The sequence below is a fragment of the Chiloscyllium plagiosum genome, unplaced genomic scaffold (genome assembly GCF_037043375.1).
Source record: "Chiloscyllium plagiosum isolate Xiang-an unplaced genomic scaffold, Cpla_swu_hap1 HiC_scaffold_33, whole genome shotgun sequence".
NCBI lineage: Eukaryota > Metazoa > Chordata > Chondrichthyes > Orectolobiformes > Hemiscylliidae > Chiloscyllium > Chiloscyllium plagiosum.
In genome coordinates this window covers 24,540,617-24,562,608 of record NW_028270171.1, presented here as the reverse complement: position 1 = coordinate 24,562,608, position 21,992 = coordinate 24,540,617, and the positions used below count along the sequence as shown (strand labels likewise).

Here is a 21,992-nt window from a genome sequence, read left to right as displayed (position 1 = left end):
GTTAACCTACAGAGGTTTGTAAAGTCATGAAGGGTATGGATAGGGTAAATAGACAAGGCCTTTTCCCTTGGGTGGGGGAGTCTAGAACTAGCAGGCATAAGTTCAGGGTGAGACGCGAAAGATTTAAATTAAACCCAAGGCAAATTTTCATGCAGAGGGTGGTATATGTATGGAACGAACTGCCAGAGAAAGTGGTGGAATAGACAGGCAGGAGGCTGGAAGAACAGGCAAGCCAGGCAGAATCAGGAGGTGGAAAGGTTGACATTTTGGGTTTAAGCCTTCTTTTTGGATTCCAGCATCTGTAGGTTTTTTTGTCTCTAGAGGAAGTGGTGGAGGCAGGTATAATTACAACATTTAAAAGGCAGCTGCAAGGGTATATAAATAGGAAGGGATATGGGCTAAGTGCTGGACTATATTAATCTAGGATATCTGGTTGGCATGGACAAGTTGGAAGAAGTCAGTGCTGGAAGAACTCGGTACTGCAGATGCGTCAATATTAGTGGTGCTGGAAAAGCACAGCAGGTCAGGCAGCATCTGAGGAGCAGGAAAATCGACGTTTGGGGCAAAAGCCCTTCACCAGGAAAAAAGTTGGACCAAGCATCTATCTCAGTGCTGTACATCTCTATGGCTTTATGCATCGCAGAAGTTTGTGCACCTCAATAAAATATCCCTTCCTCCTGAGGAAAACAACCCAAAACAGAGAACTGCAGGAAATCAGAAATTGCTGGAAAAGCTCAGCAGCTCTGGCAGCATTTGTGGAGGGGAAGCAGAGTCAACGGATCGGGTTCAGTGACCAGTTCAGTTCTGAACTCTCTCCGCCATGCTGCCTGGCCTACTCAGAACTCCCAGCAACTTATAATGTCTCCCAGCGTATCTAGCCTTGAATGCTACAATTTTTACTTCACTCCACCGTTCAAGCTCTGTTTACGCTGGCAAGTATTGGCCCAAGTAGACGACACATCCTCATCCTTACCTAGCGCGGCACTGGGCGTAAGGACGCACGGAAAAAGTTGGAAGGCGAGCGGCCGCCATCACCAAGGCGACGGACTGCACCGGCATTGACGTCGCATCACCCCATCAGGCCGGCTGGCCCAACGATTGGTCGACCCGCATCTCGTGTTCACGACCAACACCAACGGACGCCGCTCGCGCCACCGCTCGAGGAACACGCGTGCTGGAGGGGGCGTGACCACAAACACTCGGGGGGCGGAGCACGAGGGGAGTGGGGCGGGGTTAGTGGCGCAACGACATGGGGTCGGCCAAGATGGCGGGGCGAGCAGCAGTAAAATTGCGAAGATAAATAAAAATGTTGGGTTAAAGTACCAGGAACATGACCTGAGATATAAGAAACCATAACGTTCTTGTTGTTGGAATTCCAATTTTTGGAGTCTTAAAGCAATGGAGAGTGAGGATCTATCGTTTGAGAATATGGACCCTTCATTGAGTGAGCTCAGTGAGGGGCTGAATTTTGGGGATATTGATGGTGAGTTAATGCTTTAGTTCATGTTCCCTCCCAAAAAATGTTAGTCTGTTTAAAACAAACATATAGAAATCATCATTGAGAATGTAAAGTATGAATGTTAGGTCAATTCAGTCTATCCCCTATGTGTAGAATCTTATTTGTGTAAATCGTTTCCTTTGTTTACTGTTAGTCACCATCAATACTCGTCTGATATTTATTGACTGTTAACTTCCTGTCTCTTCACTGACAGTAAAATGTAGCATGGAGTGTAGTTTCATGAATAAAGTGATCGGTGTGTAAAATCTGTGACGTCAAACACATGATAATGTAGTCACTTGAAAAATATTGTGATAACACAGCCTGTTTGATTCGTTTTCACAACAGTGTGCATTTATATACTACCTTTTAACATAAGATATCCTCTGCTGTTTTTCTGGCATTTGGTATTGTATGAGCAGAATTTTCATCTGATTAAGTATTCTGGGCATTAAAGCCATTGCTTTTAGATCCTGCTTTTAAACTCCATTACCTGGTCATTATTTTTTTCTCTCTCTGACTGAAGCTGATCGCTTGGGGTGTCCGGTTTGGCCCAGGATTGAGTTTCAGTCTACATCTCAAGAGAGTCACCAAGACTACCTACTTCCTCATCAACATTATCTGTCTCTGAAACGTAAATTTCAAGTTCCATTTTGAAAAACGCAACATGGATTGTGGCACTTCACAAAAAGATCACCTGCACTGACACCAAGCCAAGGGCTATTGGGAATGATGAGAACACACCTAATTAAAGAGGGTTCAAAGATGATCTAAAAGTGAAGTGGGAGGAATTCCAAAGCTTGGGAACCGGACAGCTGGAATTGTGGAAAATGTTAGGGCAAAGAGTTTGGGAAATTTCAAAAATGATGGGAGTCAACAAAACAAAGAATTCTTTGAGCGCTGTTACAGAAGAGATGTGGCTATATTGCAATTTGAGCATGAGAGTGTGAACTTAATTTTGAGGCAGGAGCTAACTTGGGCCACTGAGCACAGGAGTAATAGATGGATGGCACTTGGTATGAGTTGGCAGCAAAGTTTTGAATAAGATGCAGATATATGCCAACCTAATAACATTAGAATAGCTGGATGTAAAGGAAACAAAAGCATGAATGTGGATTTCAGTGGTAGATAGTTGCCACGTTTTGGTACTTAAATAAGAGAAGGGAATGTTTCTGTACCTTCCTGGTTCTTGAGAATAAACTAAAATCCATTATCTCCATCACTAAAGGTTGGTGACTTGGTTGACTGTGAAGTTTTGATAGCCACAATATTAGATTTCCATTATAGTTGTCTTATAACAATTTGTTTTCTGAAGCCTTTGAGGAACATTCACTGATAGAGGCTACATAGTCAGCCATAGTTCAGTTGGTTGAACTCTTGCCTCAAGTTATGAGGTTCTGGGTTCACCTCTCCCTCCAAGACTTGCATACAAAACACAGGCTTACATTGTATTGCATTACTGAGAGAGTGCTGAACTGTTGGAGGTGCGACCATGGTGTCAATGGAAAAATATTCCAAAACACTATTTTGAAGAAAGGAGAATTCTCTCTGGTGCTTTGGTCAATATTTGTTCCTCATTCATTAGCAGTAAAAGACTGATTACCTGGTCATTATATTTGTGGGAGCTAGCAGTTTGCAAGATGGCTGTTGTGTTTTCTACATTACAACAGTAACTATGTGTCAAAAATTCTTAATTGACTTTGAGACAAGCGTTCTATGGGAATGTAGGAATTAGGAGTGGGAGTAGGCAATCCAGTGAATCGACCCCACTCTGTGATTTAACATGACCATAGTTGATCTTATCATGATCTCAATTCCAGTTTCTTGCCTGCTCCCCATAACCCTTTATCCCGCTTTTCATCTGAAGCATATCTACTTTTCTTGAATCTGTTGATTGATTCCACCTCCCCTGCACTCTGGTATACATTTTTACACTTTGAAAGAAATTTAGTTAACAAAAATGTGGATGAAACTTTTTATTTTAAAAATTACAAAGATATCTCACTATTGAGGAAAGAGAAACACATTGTAACCGACAGCAATGTTATTGCTATCATTTCAAGGTCACTGATACGCAACAAGAGATTAAACAAAATTGAAAATTAAATATAAAAGAATCTGATTCTAGTCTTTTGTTTTATTCTTTTTACAGAAATGCTGCAGTTTGTCAATGGCCAAGTTGGAGACTTTCCCGACCTATTCGATGAACAATTCAGCAGTGGGCTGACAGGGTGTGACAAGGTTGAGCAAACTCCCATCACCATGCAGCAGCAACCAATTCAAGTACAGCACCAACAGCAACAACTAACTCAACAAGCTGTTCAGCCGTCCACATTGTCAATACTGTCCCAGACTCCATCTGCTTCCCAAAGAACCACCCCAGCACTTCAGCCTCGTCCACCAGCACAGACACAACCACCGCAACAAACGTTCATGATAACTTCAAATTTTACCTCAACCCCAACACAGACTCGTTTCATTCAACAACCAGTGCTAACCTACCAGAACCAGGGTGGATTTTCAGGTATTCTCGTGCTACAGCTTGGGTATGGAGGTGTATCAGTGTGGTTCTAGATTGTATCAACAAAATGGTGGGTTTGAATTCAAACTGGAGATGAGAGTGCGTCCCAGTAATATTGACTATTTATTATTGAAGGCAGTTTTCACTTTGTGTAGACTTTATTATTTACATCATAGATGTAGGCCTTTCAGCCTAATAGTCTATACTCTGTTTTTATACTTCACATTAGTCTCTTCTCACATTGGCAAACTCCTTTCTCTCTTGTTTCTCCAGCATATGTTTAATTTAGCCTTTACTATTTTCCTCAACCACTCCATATGACAGTGAGTTCTAAATTGTAACCACTCATTGGATAAAGAAGGTTCTGGTGACATTATCCACTTTTCAAAGAATCTAGGTACAAGTGACAATATTCTATAAATCACTGAATCTTAATCTTGAATTCCTTGATGGATTTATTAATGATTACTTTGTATTTATGGTCCCTAGTTTTGGATTGCTGTACAAATGGAAGATATCTTCTCTCCACCTCAAATTTTAAAAAAATTGCGGAATGTGGTCATCACTAGCAAGGCCGGTATTTGTTCCTTATTCCTACTTGTCTTTTTGGAGAGCAGTTAGGAATCAGCTGCATTGCTGTGGGCATTACTTAAGCCCGACAAGGGTAGCAGATTTCCTTTCCTAAAGGACATTGTGCATCAGTTGAGATTTTGCAAAAGCCTGCAATAATAAATACAGTCAATATTACTGGGACGCACTCTCATCTCTAGTTTGAATTCAAACCCACCAGTGTGATGATGGAATTTGAAGTTGAGTCCTCTAAGCATTAGGCTGGGCCTCTGTTATTAGTGCAACGATATTATCGCTATGCCATCATCTCCCACTAAAAGGTTTAATCTTATATTTTCTAGAGAAAGTAACCCCAGCTTGTTTGGCATTCCTGATGAAAGCTATGAAAAATATTGTTTTGAACAAGACAGGATTATTGATCTTTATGTTAAAAAAACATTTAGCCTAATTTTAAGCTTGTTGAATAAAAATATAATAATTATAGATGACACATTCTTTTTGAAGTCAACCAGAATAGGATTAGTAAACAGGGGCAAAGTGATGAGTCGCTGGTAAATTTTTGGAGGTGATTACAAAGCGCAAAATGACTGACCTGAAAGTGAGTCACATCCTTTAAATTTAATTGGGGAAGTCATGTGTTGTGCAAGTGGGGAAGAGTAGCTTTGTGGTTTCACTGAAGCAGAATACGTTTTCCCCTCCTGTTTCACCATGGTGTAAGTATTTGTGTTGAAATCAAATTCTACAGGGGAGTAGGGCGCTTCTGACTGTGTACTGCACATAATGGCTATTCATTGTATGTAAGCCCAGAAAAACATGTTTGACTGGAAGGAACATTCCTTCAGGCTTTCACCCCTACTCACTTTGCTCAGTAGCAGAAGCTTTCTTGAGGTTTCTTGTGACAGTGTTTATGCCACTTCATCTGAACTTTTGTTGATTATGTTCAAACCTGGACCTTCTCATCTGTGCCTTGGTTACATATTTCATTAGCACTGGAATAACTACTTGGTAGTACATAACTTTAAATATTGCTAAAAAGAGACCAGAAGTCGAGGCCTTTTGTTTTGCGTTCATTAAGATTCAAACACAAGAAACTATAGTGGATACCTATTTATATAAGATAAGAAGGGGTTGGTTGGTTGAGATGAAACAAAAACAACTAACTGTCAATACCTAGGCAGGTAGACTCTGGTCAGGGTTTGCCTTGGCAATGCAGCAAGATTGGCAGTCTCCATGATACATCTTTTCCCACACAAAAGATACATTGTACGTATGAATTACCTTTGGCCATTTAAAACTGAGTTCTGAGTATCAATATGTGTAGCTTCCAACATGCGCGAATGCATCAGAGAATCTGACTGAGGGCCTTGAATCAGTTCCTGGTGTAATTCTTCACATAGTCTGGATTATTCGATACATGATTTCCAATGGCAGAATTGCATCTAATGGCAGACATTAAATCTTGAATTTCTTAACCTTATGCCACAACTGGAAACATCTCTTCATCTCTTCAGTTGAACTCTTTCACCATCATTAAGATCTTCCCTTTGCCTCCCAGGTGGCCTCAGGGTGATGGATGCACCTCATACAGTGGAGCACATGTCCTCCCAAGGTGATTCTGATCCCAATCCAGGGAAGAAAAGGAACCTAAATATAACCTACTCTCTCTGCGCCTGTCAGGTCATCAATCATTAAATTCAAAGCATAGAATTCGCATTGCATTCAGATCAGCAAATTAAGATTTGGTTTAACATCATACAAGAGAAACCAACCCAGTTGGTGAGCATTTATCTGTTAAAGTGGTGGAGAACCATAATCATTAACCTGCATTACTACTTTGTATTTTGTGAATGTGGACCTCATTTTGTTCCATTGTCGCAGTTAAACACTTAGTTTCCAAGGGATATATGACACTTCGACTTCCCACCAAAGTTCACTACCTCATACCTAAGTTGAAAGTAAATTACCCAGCAAGCACCCATTCTGCATGTTCATTAAAGAGATTTGTGTTTTGGATAGAGTTTTGTTTCAAGTTCATGGGAGACAAACATTAGGAGTGATGTGTTTGCTGCTGTTAATAGCCCAAGGTTTACTTATTTTAACTTCAATATTTTTACAGTTCTTCAACCTCAGATACAGAACCTGGTCACTTCCCCGCAGGTCCAGCCAGTTGCATTCCAGCAGCAGGTACAGGGTCTGGCTACTCACAGGATGCTTACTTCAACCACCACTGTGGGCAACATTCAGACACTGACCCCAGGCACTACCACTACTGTTCAAACACTCTCGCCACAAGTGCAGCAAGTACCTGTAAGTATATATTTACTTATAATTAACCAAATTCATTTTAATTTCTGTACTCCTATCTCTCAAACCAATATATAATGGGAATTTTCTGGTCAACAGGGTAGAGCATGATAGTTTCTGAGCTGATGCAACTATGGAAGTACAATATCAGGGAAGACAATTGGCCTAGAATGTATGATGTCAACATAGAAAAATCTAGGGGCTTCAGAGCCGAGATACTGGCTCCTAGAATCAGTGTAAAGTCCCTTCTGAAAAAATCTATCTGTCAGCATGGTTTCATTCTGAAAATACCAAGTCTCATTCTTTAGTGCCAGAAAGTACCTTTTGTGGAATGGAGATTTTTGGCTGCCATTCAATTGTCAATCAAACATCGTGCTTTAGAAATAATTGAAGCTTATCATATTTTGTGCAGCGGTATAACAAGTCAACTTGCTTTGCACAGGTAATGAAGTGGCGTTAACCAGTTTCTTGCACCAAGCACAGCGAAATATTGCCAGTATATATCGAGGACTTGAAAATGTATTCAGAAACAAAATTCTCCCAATTTTGCAATTGCAGCCATACTCGGATAGGCTACAAGCAATGAGGAACAGATTAATCAAATGTAGAGAAATTGTAAAAGTGAACAAGGTTGTGGTGATGAGTGACATGAGACATATAATATGGCAAATGAAAAATTACGTCATTAAATAAGCACAATAAAATGGATTGTATAAATTAAATGGTATTCCAAGGGCAAGACACAGCAGAGAGATCTGAATTTATTGATGGCAGTAGTATCAAGAAGATATAGGATTTTCAATATGCTCCTGGAGGAATACAGCATAATTCTTCAAAACTGAGTTTGTGAGTAATGCTGATCCAGCCTAATCTAATACTTGCGTAGAAATGTTTCTTGCATTTATTTTTGAGTATAGTATTATATCAATGGGCATTCATGGAACGCACAGAAACAGTCCATTCAGCTAAACCAGTCCATGCAATTTTTTTTAATCTTTCCTACCTTAATCTAACTAATATAGTTTTATTACTTATCAAATGCAAAACCCTGGAGTCAAATGATTGCCACCTCATTTGCTGAGTTTAAAGTGATTAGTCCTCTACTTAGTCTCTAGAGAGTTGCCTCCTTCCGAAAGTGCAGCATTGTTTGTGTCACTTCAAGTGCATAGTTTAGAGTACAGTGTACATTGGCTGTACAGAGACCCCAGATTGACCTGAGCCTGATAAGCAAGATCATTCTTGTCCTGGTAGTTCAAAGCCTGATGCTTAATAAATAAGCTTTGTCTCAAGAAACTTGAGTGACTTCCTATGTATCTTATTCCTTGATCCAAAGATGTCTGCTGGTAGACCTTGCTCAGGAATGTTGCTCCACCAACTTTATTATTCACCCAAATCAATGTGTCCTAACTTTCCCTTTTTCCCCTTGTGTGCGTTTGCTTCCTCTTAAATGTACCTATGCAGTTCATGTCAGCCACACCAGGTGGTAGTGACTTCCACATTATTAGCACTCTCTGGTTGGAGATGGTTTTCCTAAATTTCCTTTTGGACTTTCTCCTATAGAAGCATTTTATGGACATCTCCCCTGTCTATATTTTCATAATCTTAAGAACCTCTACCAGGCTTCTCTTTAACTAGTGAAAGGCACTTCTTGGTCAGAAATGTGTGTGATCAAAGTGACGTGCTTAACCAAAATATTTCAGCTCAATTTGGAAGTGAAGAAAGAGGATAGATGAGACCGTGGATATGCTAATTGTGATTGGTTATGTGGGCAAAGATTTAGTTTGGATGAATGTTTATTTTTATTTACAACTTTTATAGCACTTTTAAACCAAATGAAGCACCCCAGAGTGTTTTATAGGAGCAATATAGAACAAAATATGGCACAGAACCACAAACTGAATCTCTTAAGAGGGGGGAGAAAAGGTATAGAAGCAAAAAATTTTGAGGAGAAAATAAGGTAAAAACAATGACTGCAGATGCTGGAAACCAGATTATGGATTAGAGTGGTGCTGGAAAAGCACAACAGTTCAGGCAGTATCCGAGGAGCAGGAAAATCGACGTTTTGGGCAAAAGCCCTTCATCAGGAATACAGGAAGAGTGCCTTAAGGGTGGAGAGATAAATGAGAGGAGGGTGGGGGTGGGGAGAAAGTAGCATAGAGTACAATAGGTGAGTGGGGGTGGGGATGAAGGTGATAGGTCAAAGAGGAGGTTGGAGTGGATAGGTGGAAAGGAAGATAGGCAGGTAGGACAACTCATCCTCCTGTCCACCAACAACCCACCCTCCTGTCCTGGCACCTTCCCCTGCCACCGCAGGAATTGCAAAACCTGCGTGGACCTGACCAGGTAGTCACGGAGGGAACAGTCTTTGTGGAAGGTGGAAAAGGGTGGGGAGGGAAATATTTGCGCCCACACCTCCTCCCTCACCTCCATCCAAGACCCTAAAGGAGCCTTCCACATCCATCAAAGTTTTACCTGCACATCCACCAATATCATGTATTGTATCCGTTGCACCCAATGCGGTCTCCTCTACATTGGGGAGACTGGACGCCTCCTAGCAGAGCGCTTTAGGGAACATCTGTGGGACACCAGCACCAATCAACCACACCGTCCTGTGGCCCAACATTTCAACTCCCCCCTCCCACTCAGCCGAGGACATGGAGGTCCTGGGCCTCCTTCACCACAGCTCCCTCACCACCAGACACCTGGAGGAAGAACGCTTCACCTTCTGCCTCGGAACACTTCAACCCCAGGGCATCAATGTGGACTTCACCAGTTTCCTCATTTCCCCTTCCCCCCACCTCAACCCAATTCCAAACTTCCAGCTCAGCATTGTCCCCATGACTTGTCCTACCTGTCTATCTTCTTTTCCACCTATCCACCCCACCCTCCTCCCTGACCTATCACCTTCATCCCCACCCTCACTCACCTATTGTACTCTATGCTATTTCCTCCCCACCCCCACCCACCTCTCATTTATCTCTCCACCCTTCAGGCACTCTGCTTTATTCCTGATGAAGGGCCTTTGCCCAAATGTGGGCGGCACGGTGGCACAGTGGTTAGCACTGCTGCCTCACAGCGCCAGAGACCCAGGTTCAACTCCCGCCTCAGGCAACTCTCTGTGTGGAGTTTGCACATTCTCCCCGTGTCTGCGTGGGTTTCCTCCGGGTGCTCCGGTTTCCTCCCACAATCCAAAAATGTGCAGGTTAGGTGAATTGGCCATGGGAAATTGCCCGTAGTGTTAGGTGAAGGGGTAAACGTAGGAATATGGGTCTGGGTGGTATATGCTTCGGCGGGTCGGTGTGGACTTGTTGGGCCGAAGGGCCTGTTTCCACACTGTAAGTAATCTAAAAAAAAACGTTGATTTTCCTGCTCCTCGGATGCTGCCTGAACTGCTGTGCTTTTCCAGCACCACTCTAATCCAGAATTTGAGGAGAGAATTCCAAGTCTTGGGGCCAACGTAGCTGAGATATCAATGGTGTAACAATTAACGGATTGCCCTAGAGGTCACAATTTGAGCAATGCAGATATCTTGGAGGGTTGTGGTGTTGAAGAATGTCCCAGAGAAATGAAGGGATGAGGCCAGGGACAGATTTGAAAATGGGTGAGAATTTCAAAATTAACACATAGTTTGTCTAGGAGCCACTATGTGAAAAATCACGCGGGTGATAAGTGAATGGAATTTGGTGTAAGTTAAGACAGGAACAGCAGAGATTTGGTGACCGTAACTTTTCAAATAGTAGGATGTGGGAGATCAGGTAGGCTTACAATGGAAGAGTCCAGCCAAGAGATAATAAAGGCTTGTACAAGATAGCAGATGAACTGCAGATGACATTAATTTGAAAAGCAGTTCTATTGATGGCACTAATGTGTGGCTAGAATCCAATGGGTTTTTGTTTTTCTCTATTACCATGTTTCAGTTGCCTTGTTTCACTTTCCATTAGCTGTCAGTGACCATGACAACTATTATTATCATAAAAACCCTACAAGAAGCAACAACTGAACACGCAGTGGAAATTATCAACCTAGAGGTGTTGAATCTAAAAGACAAGCATCTTGCTCTAGTCAAGGAATCTCTGCAAAATGATGCAGCTCTCTAAGTGCTGAAATGGTGGCCTGAGAGCTTCAAGCATGAAGTTGTTGATACAAGAGAGTATTGGGCATACAGAAATGAATTGATAACCCAAGATGGCAACTTGTTCAAAGAAATTTAGAATCATTATCTCTAAGGAGGTGAGAAGAGAGATCCTGAGGTGGACCATATGAAGAAATTTTAAAAAAATATTCATGGGATATGGATGTCTCAGGTAGAGTCAGAACTTAGTTTGCATTCCGAATTGCCCTTGAGAGTAACCTTAACCTATTGAAACATTCCAGGGTGCTTCACAGGAGCATTGTTGAACAAATATATACAGAACCACAAAATGAATCTCTTAAAAGGAAAAAAATTGTGAGCTGCCTTCTGGAACCACTGCTGTCCATTTTCTAACCCATGATGTGGTTAGTGTGGGAGTTCCAGGATTTTGACCCAGCAACAATGCAGGATGATGTGTCTCTTGAAGAGGAACCTGCAGCTGGTGGTGTTCCCCTGAATCTGCTGCTTTTTTTGTCCTTCTAGACAGTGATGGTTATACGTTTGGAAGATGCTGTCTCAGACACTTGGTGAATTTCTGTGGTGTATCTTGTGGATGGTATGCACTGCTGTTACTGAGCATCGATGGTGGAGGGACTGAAAATTTGTGGATGTGACGTCAGTCGTTTTGTACTGAATGGTATCAAGCTGCTGGGGTATTGTTTGAGCTGCAGTCATGCTGTATTCCATCTCTCACTCCTGACTTGTGCCTTGTAGATAATGGAAAACTTTGAGGAGTCAGAAGATGAATAACGTGCTGCACGACTCATAGATTCTGACCTGCTTTCAGAGCCTAATTGAGAATAGTTCTGAGGAAGGCAGGAGACTGCTGTACTGCCAAACAAGGGCAATGAGATTATGATCCGTCAGTGCAGTACTTGTAACACCTAGCAAGCTTCACTTGTATGATCCTTCACTTGTAACACTTGATAGCAAGTTTGGGTCAAACTTGATCAAACACAAGAAGGGAAGTAGTGGCATATGATCAAATCAAAATAAGAGGCAAACAGAAAACCTATTGGGAAGAACAGAGTTTGAGGATGGATCTTCTTGGAACAGAAGCAAAATACTGTGAAACAGATCATGACCTAATTTCTGATTTAAGATCTTTAAGTTGTTCTGGGTATATTAAGTTCAGTTGCCTTTTAATACTCCAATTATTATTGTTTCCCTTAGTTTGACAATGCTATAGTCTGCTCAGCTACCAAGAATAAAAATTCTTTACATGCAGTGGTGCTCTGCTATTACATTGTAGATGTTTAATATTGTAGTGAATAATGTGGGGATGGCCTTTAACAGCAGGTATCTGATGCGTTAAAATCAGCAACAGGGTAGATGTTTCTAATCAGAGGTGTTCAAAGATGTTATTACACACCTCTGGAGCAGTTGGGAATTGAGTCAGGAGGCTCCGATTAAGAGCTAGGGATGCTATCACTGCACCACAAGAACCCTTTAGCACCAAGGTACGATCTACAATTAAATTAGATACTGCTGAGCTCATAAATGTACTTTTGCAAAATGATATTTGAGTGACTTTTTTTTTATCAAATGGAGCTTTCGTTACTTTTTAAGTCTGTCCTATTCCTGCTCTAAATTCTAGTTCTTGTGTAGGGAGTACAGATGTAGTGGATGTGGTCATTCAAAAGACATTTGAAGTGTCACATGAAAAGGTTGAGTTTTGCTAATTAGTCTGAAACGCAATGGTTGGTAGCAACTTGAATTTAGGTCTTGGAGTGGAACTTGAATCCAAGACTATTTGTCTAGGATGAGAGAGTATACAAATTAATACCTCAAATAACTGTTAAGAGTTCAACTGACGAGATTCATGTTTGAGATTTAAAAATTTGCTCCTGCAACTCACCAGTGGTTTAGTTGTGAAAAAGGCACCTGTAAGCTGTGTAAAGCAAGTTGGGCTATATTCGTGAGTTTAACAGAATGAGAGATTATCTTTTTTAAACCTAAAAGATTCTTATGCACCTCGACTGGTTGCTGAGATGACGTTTCCCCTTGTGGAAAAAGTCTAGAACTAGTGATGCTCAGCTTAAAACTTTAGACAGATGTTTCTTTCCCCCTTAAGTGTGTACTCTGTGGATTTCTTGCCACAGGGAGCAATGGAGGTTGGACAATTGAATATATTCAAGGCTGAGATAGACTGATTTGTTAATCCACATGGGGGTCAAGAGTAATGGGGAACAGGCAACTGGTGTTGAGCTGTGTAATTGTCTTATGGACTACGAAGTTGAATCTGCTCAGCTATTTGATAAGATTGTAGCTCTTAATTTCCTATTTACCCCTGTTCCCTTTGATGCCCTTGTCAGTCAAGAACAGAGGAAGCAGCTTGATAGGTGGAATAGCCTGCTAATTTTTGTGTTCTTCTCCAAATGATGCAGTTGACCTCGTGAATGTGCACATTCAAAAGGTGGTGGTTCAAATGTTATGTAATAGTAAACTGGCTAGCAAAATTGAAGCCTGTGAGACTAAACGTTTGGTGACTGCTTGAATAGAAGTCTTGATGTGGAACTTAAACCGAGACTATCTGATTAGTATGTGAGATTGTTGCCAATGAAAATAAGTGAACACTACTTTGATTTTCTGTTTTATTATATCTTCAAGACTTGACACAAGGGTTTGTGTTGTAAGTGCTTCTGCAGTTTTCTGTTTATCACAATGCAAATTATGTCTTTAAAAATATACTGCAGGGTTCTGTTTTTATAGTGTACGGAAATGTAGTGTTTTAAAATGCTGCTCTTCCCCAATCCTCACCTCTGCCACTTTGAATTAGTAAAAGCTGGATTCCCACCTCGGAATAAATTTTACTATTTAAACCACATCCGTCTCCTCTAAAATCCTGAGAACCTTTAACTTGCCAAAGCTGATTGTGTTTATTGTTGCAGAATTTGGAATCGAACAAGTTTATCATAGAGTGAGTACAAGGTTCAGAATCTTCCACAACTTAGAGGATTTCATATTTTTCTGTATAACGAAATGAGTAGTCCATCAAATTTTCCTTAGTTGGTAGTGTGTCCTAAATTTGGCAAGAATAGTCAGTCCATCACTTAACTGTTAAACTGCAACTGGTTACCTAATTTTTTTTTTAAAAACCAGGTATTAGATTCTGTTCTCATTTGTGAAATCAGCTTTATTTCTCTTTACTTTTGAATAAGTATTTCAGTTATTAATCATATTGTTGACTTCATTTTTGTGACAATTGGGTCCCTTTTATTCTATTCTAGGTACTGGTGCAGCCACAACTCATAAAGACTGACTCCTTGGTCCTAACAACTTTGAAAGCTGATCGCAGTCCAGTCATCGCAGCAGTGCAGAATCCAACCATCACAACACTGGCCACTCCAGTACAAACAGCTTTACAAGTCCCAGTATGTTCTACTCAAAGAGCTGAGTTGTTAATGCAAGTTCAAATAAAAGGGTTGTTTCTTTTAATGCATGGTTTGCCTTAGAACCTTACTTTTAACAAGTATATCTACATTCTGACGGATATGGAGCCATAACTAAATGTCGGAGTTCCAATGGCCCAAATAATTTGTTCGGAAAGAACAGTTTTCTACTTGAGGTCACCAGTGATGTAGTCAATGGACTGATTTGAAGATTCAGTTTCCAGTTATTGAGTTAATTGGTCTCAGTTGGGTCAACAAGGTGACTAGTCAGCTTCATAAGCTTTGACTGGGTGGAATCAGCTCATTTATATTTCAGTAAAGCACGTGGAATTGGAGTTAGTGTACTAACATGGATAGGGAACTGGTTGGCAAACAAGAAACAAAGAATAGGAATAGATGGATCTTTTTTCAAACAGTGACTAGTAGAGTACCACAGGGATCAGTGCTTGGATCTCAGCTATTTGCAATAGGCAAATGCATGACATTATGTATGGAAAAATAAATGTAAAGTTATCCATGTTGGTAGCAAAAACAGGAAGACAGATTATCATCTGAATGGCAATAGATTGGGAAAGGGAGGTGCAACAAGACTCATGTAACTTTATATATCAGTGGCTAAAATTAACCTCACAGGTGCAGCAGCTGGTGTGAAGAAGACAAATGGTATGTTGGCTTTCAGTGAGAAGCTTTGAGTACAGGAGCTTGTTTTACTGAAATCGTATAGGGCCTAGGTGAGACCATACCTGGAGAATTGTGTGCAGTTTTAGTTTCCTTATTTGAGGATGGATGTTCTGCCTATGGAGGGAGTGCAACAGATGTATGAAGAGGCACTGGATCGGTTAATGCTATATTTACTAGTGTTGAGAAAAATGATGGCTTCTCGTGGAAACTTGTAAAATTCTAATAGGTCTAGACTGGTATAACTACAGGAATGATGTTCCCAATAAATGGGGATTCCAGAACCAAGAATCAATGGTTTAAACATACAGGAGAAGCCATTTAGAACTGAGATGAGGTGGGATTTCTTTGTACAAGGTGGTGAGCTTGTGGAATTCTCTTCTACATAAAGCAGTTGAGGCTGAAACATCAGATGTTCTTGATGAGAGTTTGCTCGCTGAGCTGGAACGTTCGGTTTCAGACGTTTCACTACCATTCTAGGTAACATCATCAGTGTGCCTCCGGTGAAGCACTGGTGTTTCGTTCCACTTTCTGTTCGTATTTTTAAGTTTCTTTAGGTTGATGATTTCATCTCCGGTTCTTTTTCTCAGAGGATAGTAGATGGGGTCCAAATTAATCTGTTTGTTGATAGAGTTCCGGTTGGAATGCTATGCTTCTTAGAATTCTTGTGTGTGTCTCTGTTTGGCTTGTCTTAAGATGGATGTGTTATCCTAATCAAAGTGGTGTCTTTCCTCATCTGTATGTATGGATACTAGTGATAGTGGGCCATGTCTTTTTCTGGCTAGTTGATGTTATTGTATCCTGGTGGCTGGTTTTCTGCCTGTTTGTCCAATGTAGTGTTTGTTACAGTCCTTGCACGGCATTTTGTAAATAGTGTTTGTTTTGCTTGTTGTCTGTATAGGGTCTTTTAAGTTCATTAGCTATTGTTTGCGTGTTTGTTGGTTGGTTTGTGGGCTACCAAGATGCCGAGAGGTCTGAGTAGTCTGGCAGTCATTTCAGATGTCTTTGTTGTAAGGTAAAGTGGCTAGGGTTTCTGGGCACGTTTTGTCTGCTTGTTTGTGTTTGTTGCTGAGAAATCGGTGGACTGCATTTATTAGATACCTGTTCTTCTTAAATACATTGTATAGGTAATTTTCTTCGGCTCTTCATAGTTCCTCAGTGCTGCAGTGTATGTTGGCTCATTTGAAATAATGACCTAATGCAGCTTCATTTGTGGGTGTTGCGATGATTGCGTCTGTAGTTAAGTATTTGGTCCGTATGTGTTGTTTTCCTGTAGATGCTGGTTTGAAGTTCCCTATTAATTGTTTGATGTACTGTGACATCGAGGAATGGCAGTTTGTTGTTTTCCTCTTTCGCTCAGTATCACTAGTATCCTTACATACAGACGAGGAAGGACACCACTTTGGGACAACACATCCATCCTAGGACAAGCCAAAGACATGCACAAGAGTTTCTAGAAACATGGCAGTCCAATCGGAACACTATCAACAAACAGATCAATTTGGACCCTATCTACCAACCTCTGAGACAAAGAACTGGAAATGACATCGCCAATCCAAGGAAACCTAAGCACATTAATAGAAAGTGGGATATAATACCAGTGCTTCACCAGAGGCTCACTGATGATGTTACCTAGAATGGCAATGAGACATCTGAATTCGAACCTTCCAGCTCAACGAGCAAACTCACATCAAGAACCTCAACCTGAGCTGCAATCTTTTCAAATCTTGCTAACATTGAATGTTTTCAAGAAGTGAGATACAGTTCTTAGGGCTAGAGGGATCAAAAGATATGGAGAGAAAGTGGGGACATGGTACTAAGTTGGATGATCAGCCATGATCATTTTGAATGGCAGAGCACAATTGAAGGACTAATGGCCTACTCCTCCTATTTTGTGTTTCTGCGTTGTGTTGTACACGTTTTGAAAAACAAGTTAATATTGAGGGTCTAACATATTGGAGTTCAGAAGAGCATGATGTGATTTAATTGAAACACATAAGATCCTGAGGGGACTTGACAGTATATATGCTGACCTTCTTGTAGCATGAAATGGAATTAGGGTCCAGAATTTAAAGATCAGATGTCTTCAATTTAATTGGAGATGAAAATTTATTTCTCTTGAGTGATTAGTCTGTGGAATTCTCTTACCCAGAGAGAGTAGTGGAGCCTGCGTCATTTAATATATTTAAGGCTGTGATAGTCAGAATGATAGGGTCTAGGATAGGAACAGTACTTGAGCTTCAATATCAGCTCCTTTTAAGGCCTGCTTCAGGTAATTGACTAGTAAGTGTCCCTCAGTCAGCTGAGTGAGCTACCTTATTTATCTTTTCTCTCGACTATTGAATTTTAAATTTTAAAAATGGAGAAAGTTGGCCTCTTGCTCATTTTACCTTCTATGGCTGGGCATGCCAATCATTTTGCATGAATAACATGTCCAAAGGACTCCTTTTGAGTTTTTAAAAAATATTATTTAGCAATTGTCTTCCTCTTCTGACCTTGTTCAGCTCTTTATTAGTTCCTGCCTCACCCATCTTGCTCTGAAGATCTTTGTCGAGCCCCCATTTTGAAGCTGTTGATTGCTTCTTCTTTCCCAAGGCTTGAACCCTCACATCCATAATAAGTACTTTTAAAGAAAATATACTTTTTGCTATACTTTCTATGCTAATAGATATTTGTTGAGGGTTACTATGTTCATCTTATTAGGATAATAATTTGTTTTTGTATTTGGGTTGTGCGTATCACTGGTAAGACCAGTTTCTGTCCTTCATTCCTGATTATATTTGAATAGGTAAAGGCAGATATCCTTCACTAAAGGATATTGATGAACCTGATTTGATTTTTAGTCAATTCAATAATTTTGACAATCACTCTGTAAGATTAGCATTTTATTCCAGATTTATCGATTGATAGCATTTTTAAGTTCCTCCAGCTGTGCAGGTAGAATATTAATCCAGGTCTCTGGATTACTGTTCCAGTATATTACAGTTGTGCTACTAGAACTAATTGGGTCTTTCATACAGCTGTCATTGTCACAGTGGGCTGAATGATCAGCTCTTCTGCTGTATCGTTCTGCGATTCCTAGTTCATAAGTGCAAAGGATGGATGTTATCTGATCTTTGGATGGCAAAATGAAGGAATCTGGTGGTCTTCAGGGTGTGCAATTCTCTGTTGTCTTCCTTTTTTTTGTTTTTAGTGAATCTTTTATACCTCAAGCCCCGCACAATGCATGTGACTGTAACATTGCCCATGTTGTTCACTCATCCGAACTGTTGTACCTGTTCAGATTTCTCCCCAGTTTTCTTTTCCCACTTCACCAGGTATGCTGGATGTGTCTTTTGTCCAAGACTACAGCCCACTGAGGGTGCCATGCTAGCTGCAATGTTTATTTTGAGGTGTAACATATCAATAGGACCACAACGCCATTTTATGCTCAATCCTGGAATCATCAAATTAAAGGGTACAGAAGAGGCCCTTTGGCTCATCAAATCTGTACTGCCCTAAGACCATAGCCTTGAAGTGTATAATTCTAAGTACTTTAAAGGTTATGAGGTTTCCTGCCTTAACTCGCAGGCAGTGCATTATGGATCCTGATCATCCTCTAGTCAGAACATGGGCAAGATCTCATTTTAAAAGGAGAAGCTGAAATTAATTAATTTCCATCACATATATCTATGTTAAAATTTGAAGTGGAAAATATTTTTTTTTGTTCTTTTTCTATATATTTTCATGGGATGTGGTAATCTCAGGACCGCCCAGCATTTTATTGTTTATTTCTAATTGTCCTCGAAAGGTGGTGACCAGCCAGCTTATTGAAGTACTGCAGTAGACAAGCGGGAGGCTGGAAGAACACTGCAAACCAGGCTGCATCAAGAGAAGTTGAGTTCTCCACCACCTGATGCTGCCTGGCTTGCAGTGTTCTTCCAGCATCCTGCTTGTCTACTTTGGATTCCAGTATCTGCAGTTTTTCAGTCTCTATTAAAGTACTGTAGTCTGTGCAGCATAGGTTATGGAGGGTGTTCTAGAAATTTTGACCTGGGGATGAACGAATTGGATATAAGTGTTCAAATCCAAATGATCTGTGACTTGGAGATGGTAGTGTTCATCAGGATCCACTGCCCTAATGCTTCTACATGGTAATGGTTATGTGTTTGAAGGGATAAGTTTAATGTTGTTTAAGAAACAATACTGTATTACTGCAATGCTGGTGGTGGGGGTAATTTTTAAAATGTTCTCCTTTTTGAACATTTCAAATCATTAGGCTGATGGCATCTTCAGGCCGAGCCACTTTTTTTTGTTACTGAGATGTTGAACTAAGATGACCTGAATTTAAAAGAGAAGTTTGTAAAGCTCAGGAAGTAGTTATTACGTGACTATAAGCTTGATGGAATGTTCTAGCAACTAGGGAAGATTGAGAGTTGTGGAGTTCCATATTGTTGAGGATCCGGAAAAATAATTAGTTGTCATAGATTAATGATGCAGCATTGGGAGAACAAAGGATGCAAACTTGTTTTTTTTTTTAAGCTTAAAAGCTAACAATAATGTTGTTTAGATACAGACAATGAAGGTTTAAGTAGGTCGATGGAATTGCTAGAAATTGAATTGTTACGCTTTGGAGGGGTGCAGAGGAGATAGACCAGAACGTTGCCTGGATTGGAACTGTATGAGAGGCTAGGAGTGGCTTGGTTAGTTTTCTTAAGAGCAGCAAAGGGTGAAGTGTGGCAGCACCTGAATGAGGTGTGTAAGATTGAGAAACACAGACAGATTGGATAGAAAACAGCTGTTCCTCTCAATTGAAGGGTCAGTAATGAGACCACATGATTTTAACATACAGATCAGGAGGTTTAAAAGGTATTTGAGGAAAACTATTTTTATCCAGAGTATGGTGAGAATCCAGAATGCATTGCCTGGGAGGGTAGTAGAGGCAAGAAACCTCACAATCTTTTAAAAAGTACTTTGTTGAGTACTGGAATGTCATGATGTTCAAGGCTATGGGCCAAGTACAGGAAAATGGGTTTGGTTTAAGTAGGTCAATGGCACAAGTGCCTTCTTCTGCCTGTATGACACTCTGACTGAATTTTAAGTAGCAATTTTAAAAAAAGTAGCTTTGCCTATTTTTGATCTTTTGTAATGGGTGGAGCACTATTCAGAATGCTTTCGTGATCCAACACAGCTCAAAATCCTTTTAACATATTTTCCCATGTCAGATTGCACTATGGAAGCATATTTTCTTGAGCTACCTTTTTCTATTTGTCTTGGTTGTTTTCTGAAAGCAAAAGATTGGGATCAAATTATCCAAATGCCTATTGGGTGAAATGTCAAGCTTTCAATGGGAAAGACCTAAAATGGAGACCAGAAGTGGTGGTTTTATAAAAGCTTTTTTGCAAAAAAAAACTGGAAAATTTGTACAAATGGATCAGTAGAGAATTTATTTATTGTTTTCTCTTTCAGACGTTGGTAAGCAGTAATGGAACGATCTTGACAACTGTGCCAATGATGGTTGGGCCCGATAAGGTTCCAATCAAGCAAATTGTTGGGAATGGAAAAGCCCCAGTGGAGGGGCTGAAGGAGGGAGAGAAGAGAACAACTCATAATATCATTGAGAAGCGATATCGATCATCCATTAATGATAAGATCATAGAGCTCAAGGATCTTGTGATGGGAACAGAAGCTAAAGTAAGTCACTTATAATTTTTTTTTCATTCAGAATGTTCTGTGTAATGGTGTGTTACATTTCTGAAGGTCTCTGCTCATAAGGGTTCGAGGAAGAAAATAGTATACTGTGAGTGACAGTTCAATATATTTGTGATTATGCTATCACCTTAACGAGGTTATTTTGTCCTTGAGTTTTTTTTTGGGAGAATTTATATAGGCAAAGGTGCCGAGGGGTCTCGGAAGAGCCTAGTTTAACAGTGGCAATGGAGTGGCTAGTTCTCCCAGTTCAGGTTTTTTTTTCTAGATTTGGTTTAGTTGTAGCATTCACAAGATGCTGGAGTCTAGGAATATTGCAAGCTTCAGTGAATGATCCCTCGCTGACATCCTCTCTGAAATCTCTTTGGATTTTGTTCCCTCCTGCCTATAAGAATCTGTTTTAATTTACCATTTTGCCGAGGGGTGTGTTTAGGGAATGTTGCTGGATTGGAACAGTTAGTTAAGTTGTTATATTGGGTCAGTTAAGTTTTCCAGTAGTTAAATTATTCTAATTTTTTTTTGTTTGTGTTTCAACTGTAGCTTTTCAATAAATTCTGTTTTGCTTAAAACCAAATGCCTGCTGTGTCACACCTGGCATATCCACTTCACAGCTGCAGTTAAAATAAGAAAACGTTAGGCTATCCTCATAAAATATTTTGAGGGGTTCTGGCCTGGTTCACAACATATTCCACTCAGTGGTTTGTGTTTCATTCATTGTTCAAATTAACTTTATTTATTTATTTGTTTATTTATCTTTTGGTTTTGGTAGACATTTGTAATAGAGTGCTGTAGGCATTTTTAAAAAAACTCAGGAAGTTTGGGGTTTAATCTCTAATTTTCATATTTGGTGATTAGGTTACTTGGTTTTTGAAGGACAATTGATAATGTACCTCAGCATTTGGAGGTGACAAGTTGAACCTTGATTCGGAAATTATCAAAGCTTGTATGCGAGTATATTCAGCAATAAGGAGAAAGTGAGGACTGCAGATGCTGGAGATCAGAGCTGAAAGTGTGTTGCTGGAAAAGCGCAGCAGGTCAGGCAGCATCCAAGGAGCAGGAGAATCGACACTTTCCTCATTCCTGAAGAAGGGCTCATGCCCGAAACGTCGATTCTCCTGCTCCTTGGATGCTGCCTGACCTGCTGCCCTATTCAGCAATAACCAGACCAATGTTAGCAGTGATCATGTCAGCTCCATTTATTATTGATAT

General features: G+C 40.3%; 1 protein-coding gene across 1 annotated transcript in view; it reads left to right on the top strand.

The window, feature by feature from the left end:
- Positions 1 to 1,255: 1,255 nt before the first annotated feature.
- Positions 1,256 to 21,992, top strand: part of srebf2 (sterol regulatory element binding transcription factor 2) — a 73,461-nt gene continuing 52,724 nt past the window's right edge. The window contains exons 1-5 of the mRNA XM_043679939.2: positions 1,256 to 1,483; positions 3,651 to 4,022; positions 6,706 to 6,896; positions 14,256 to 14,399; positions 20,544 to 20,768. Coding sequence (XP_043535874.2) covers positions 1,399 to 1,483; positions 3,651 to 4,022; positions 6,706 to 6,896; positions 14,256 to 14,399; positions 20,544 to 20,768 — 1,017 coding nt within the window. The 5' untranslated portion in view covers positions 1,256 to 1,398. The remainder of the gene's footprint in view (positions 1,484 to 3,650; positions 4,023 to 6,705; positions 6,897 to 14,255; positions 14,400 to 20,543; positions 20,769 to 21,992) is intronic.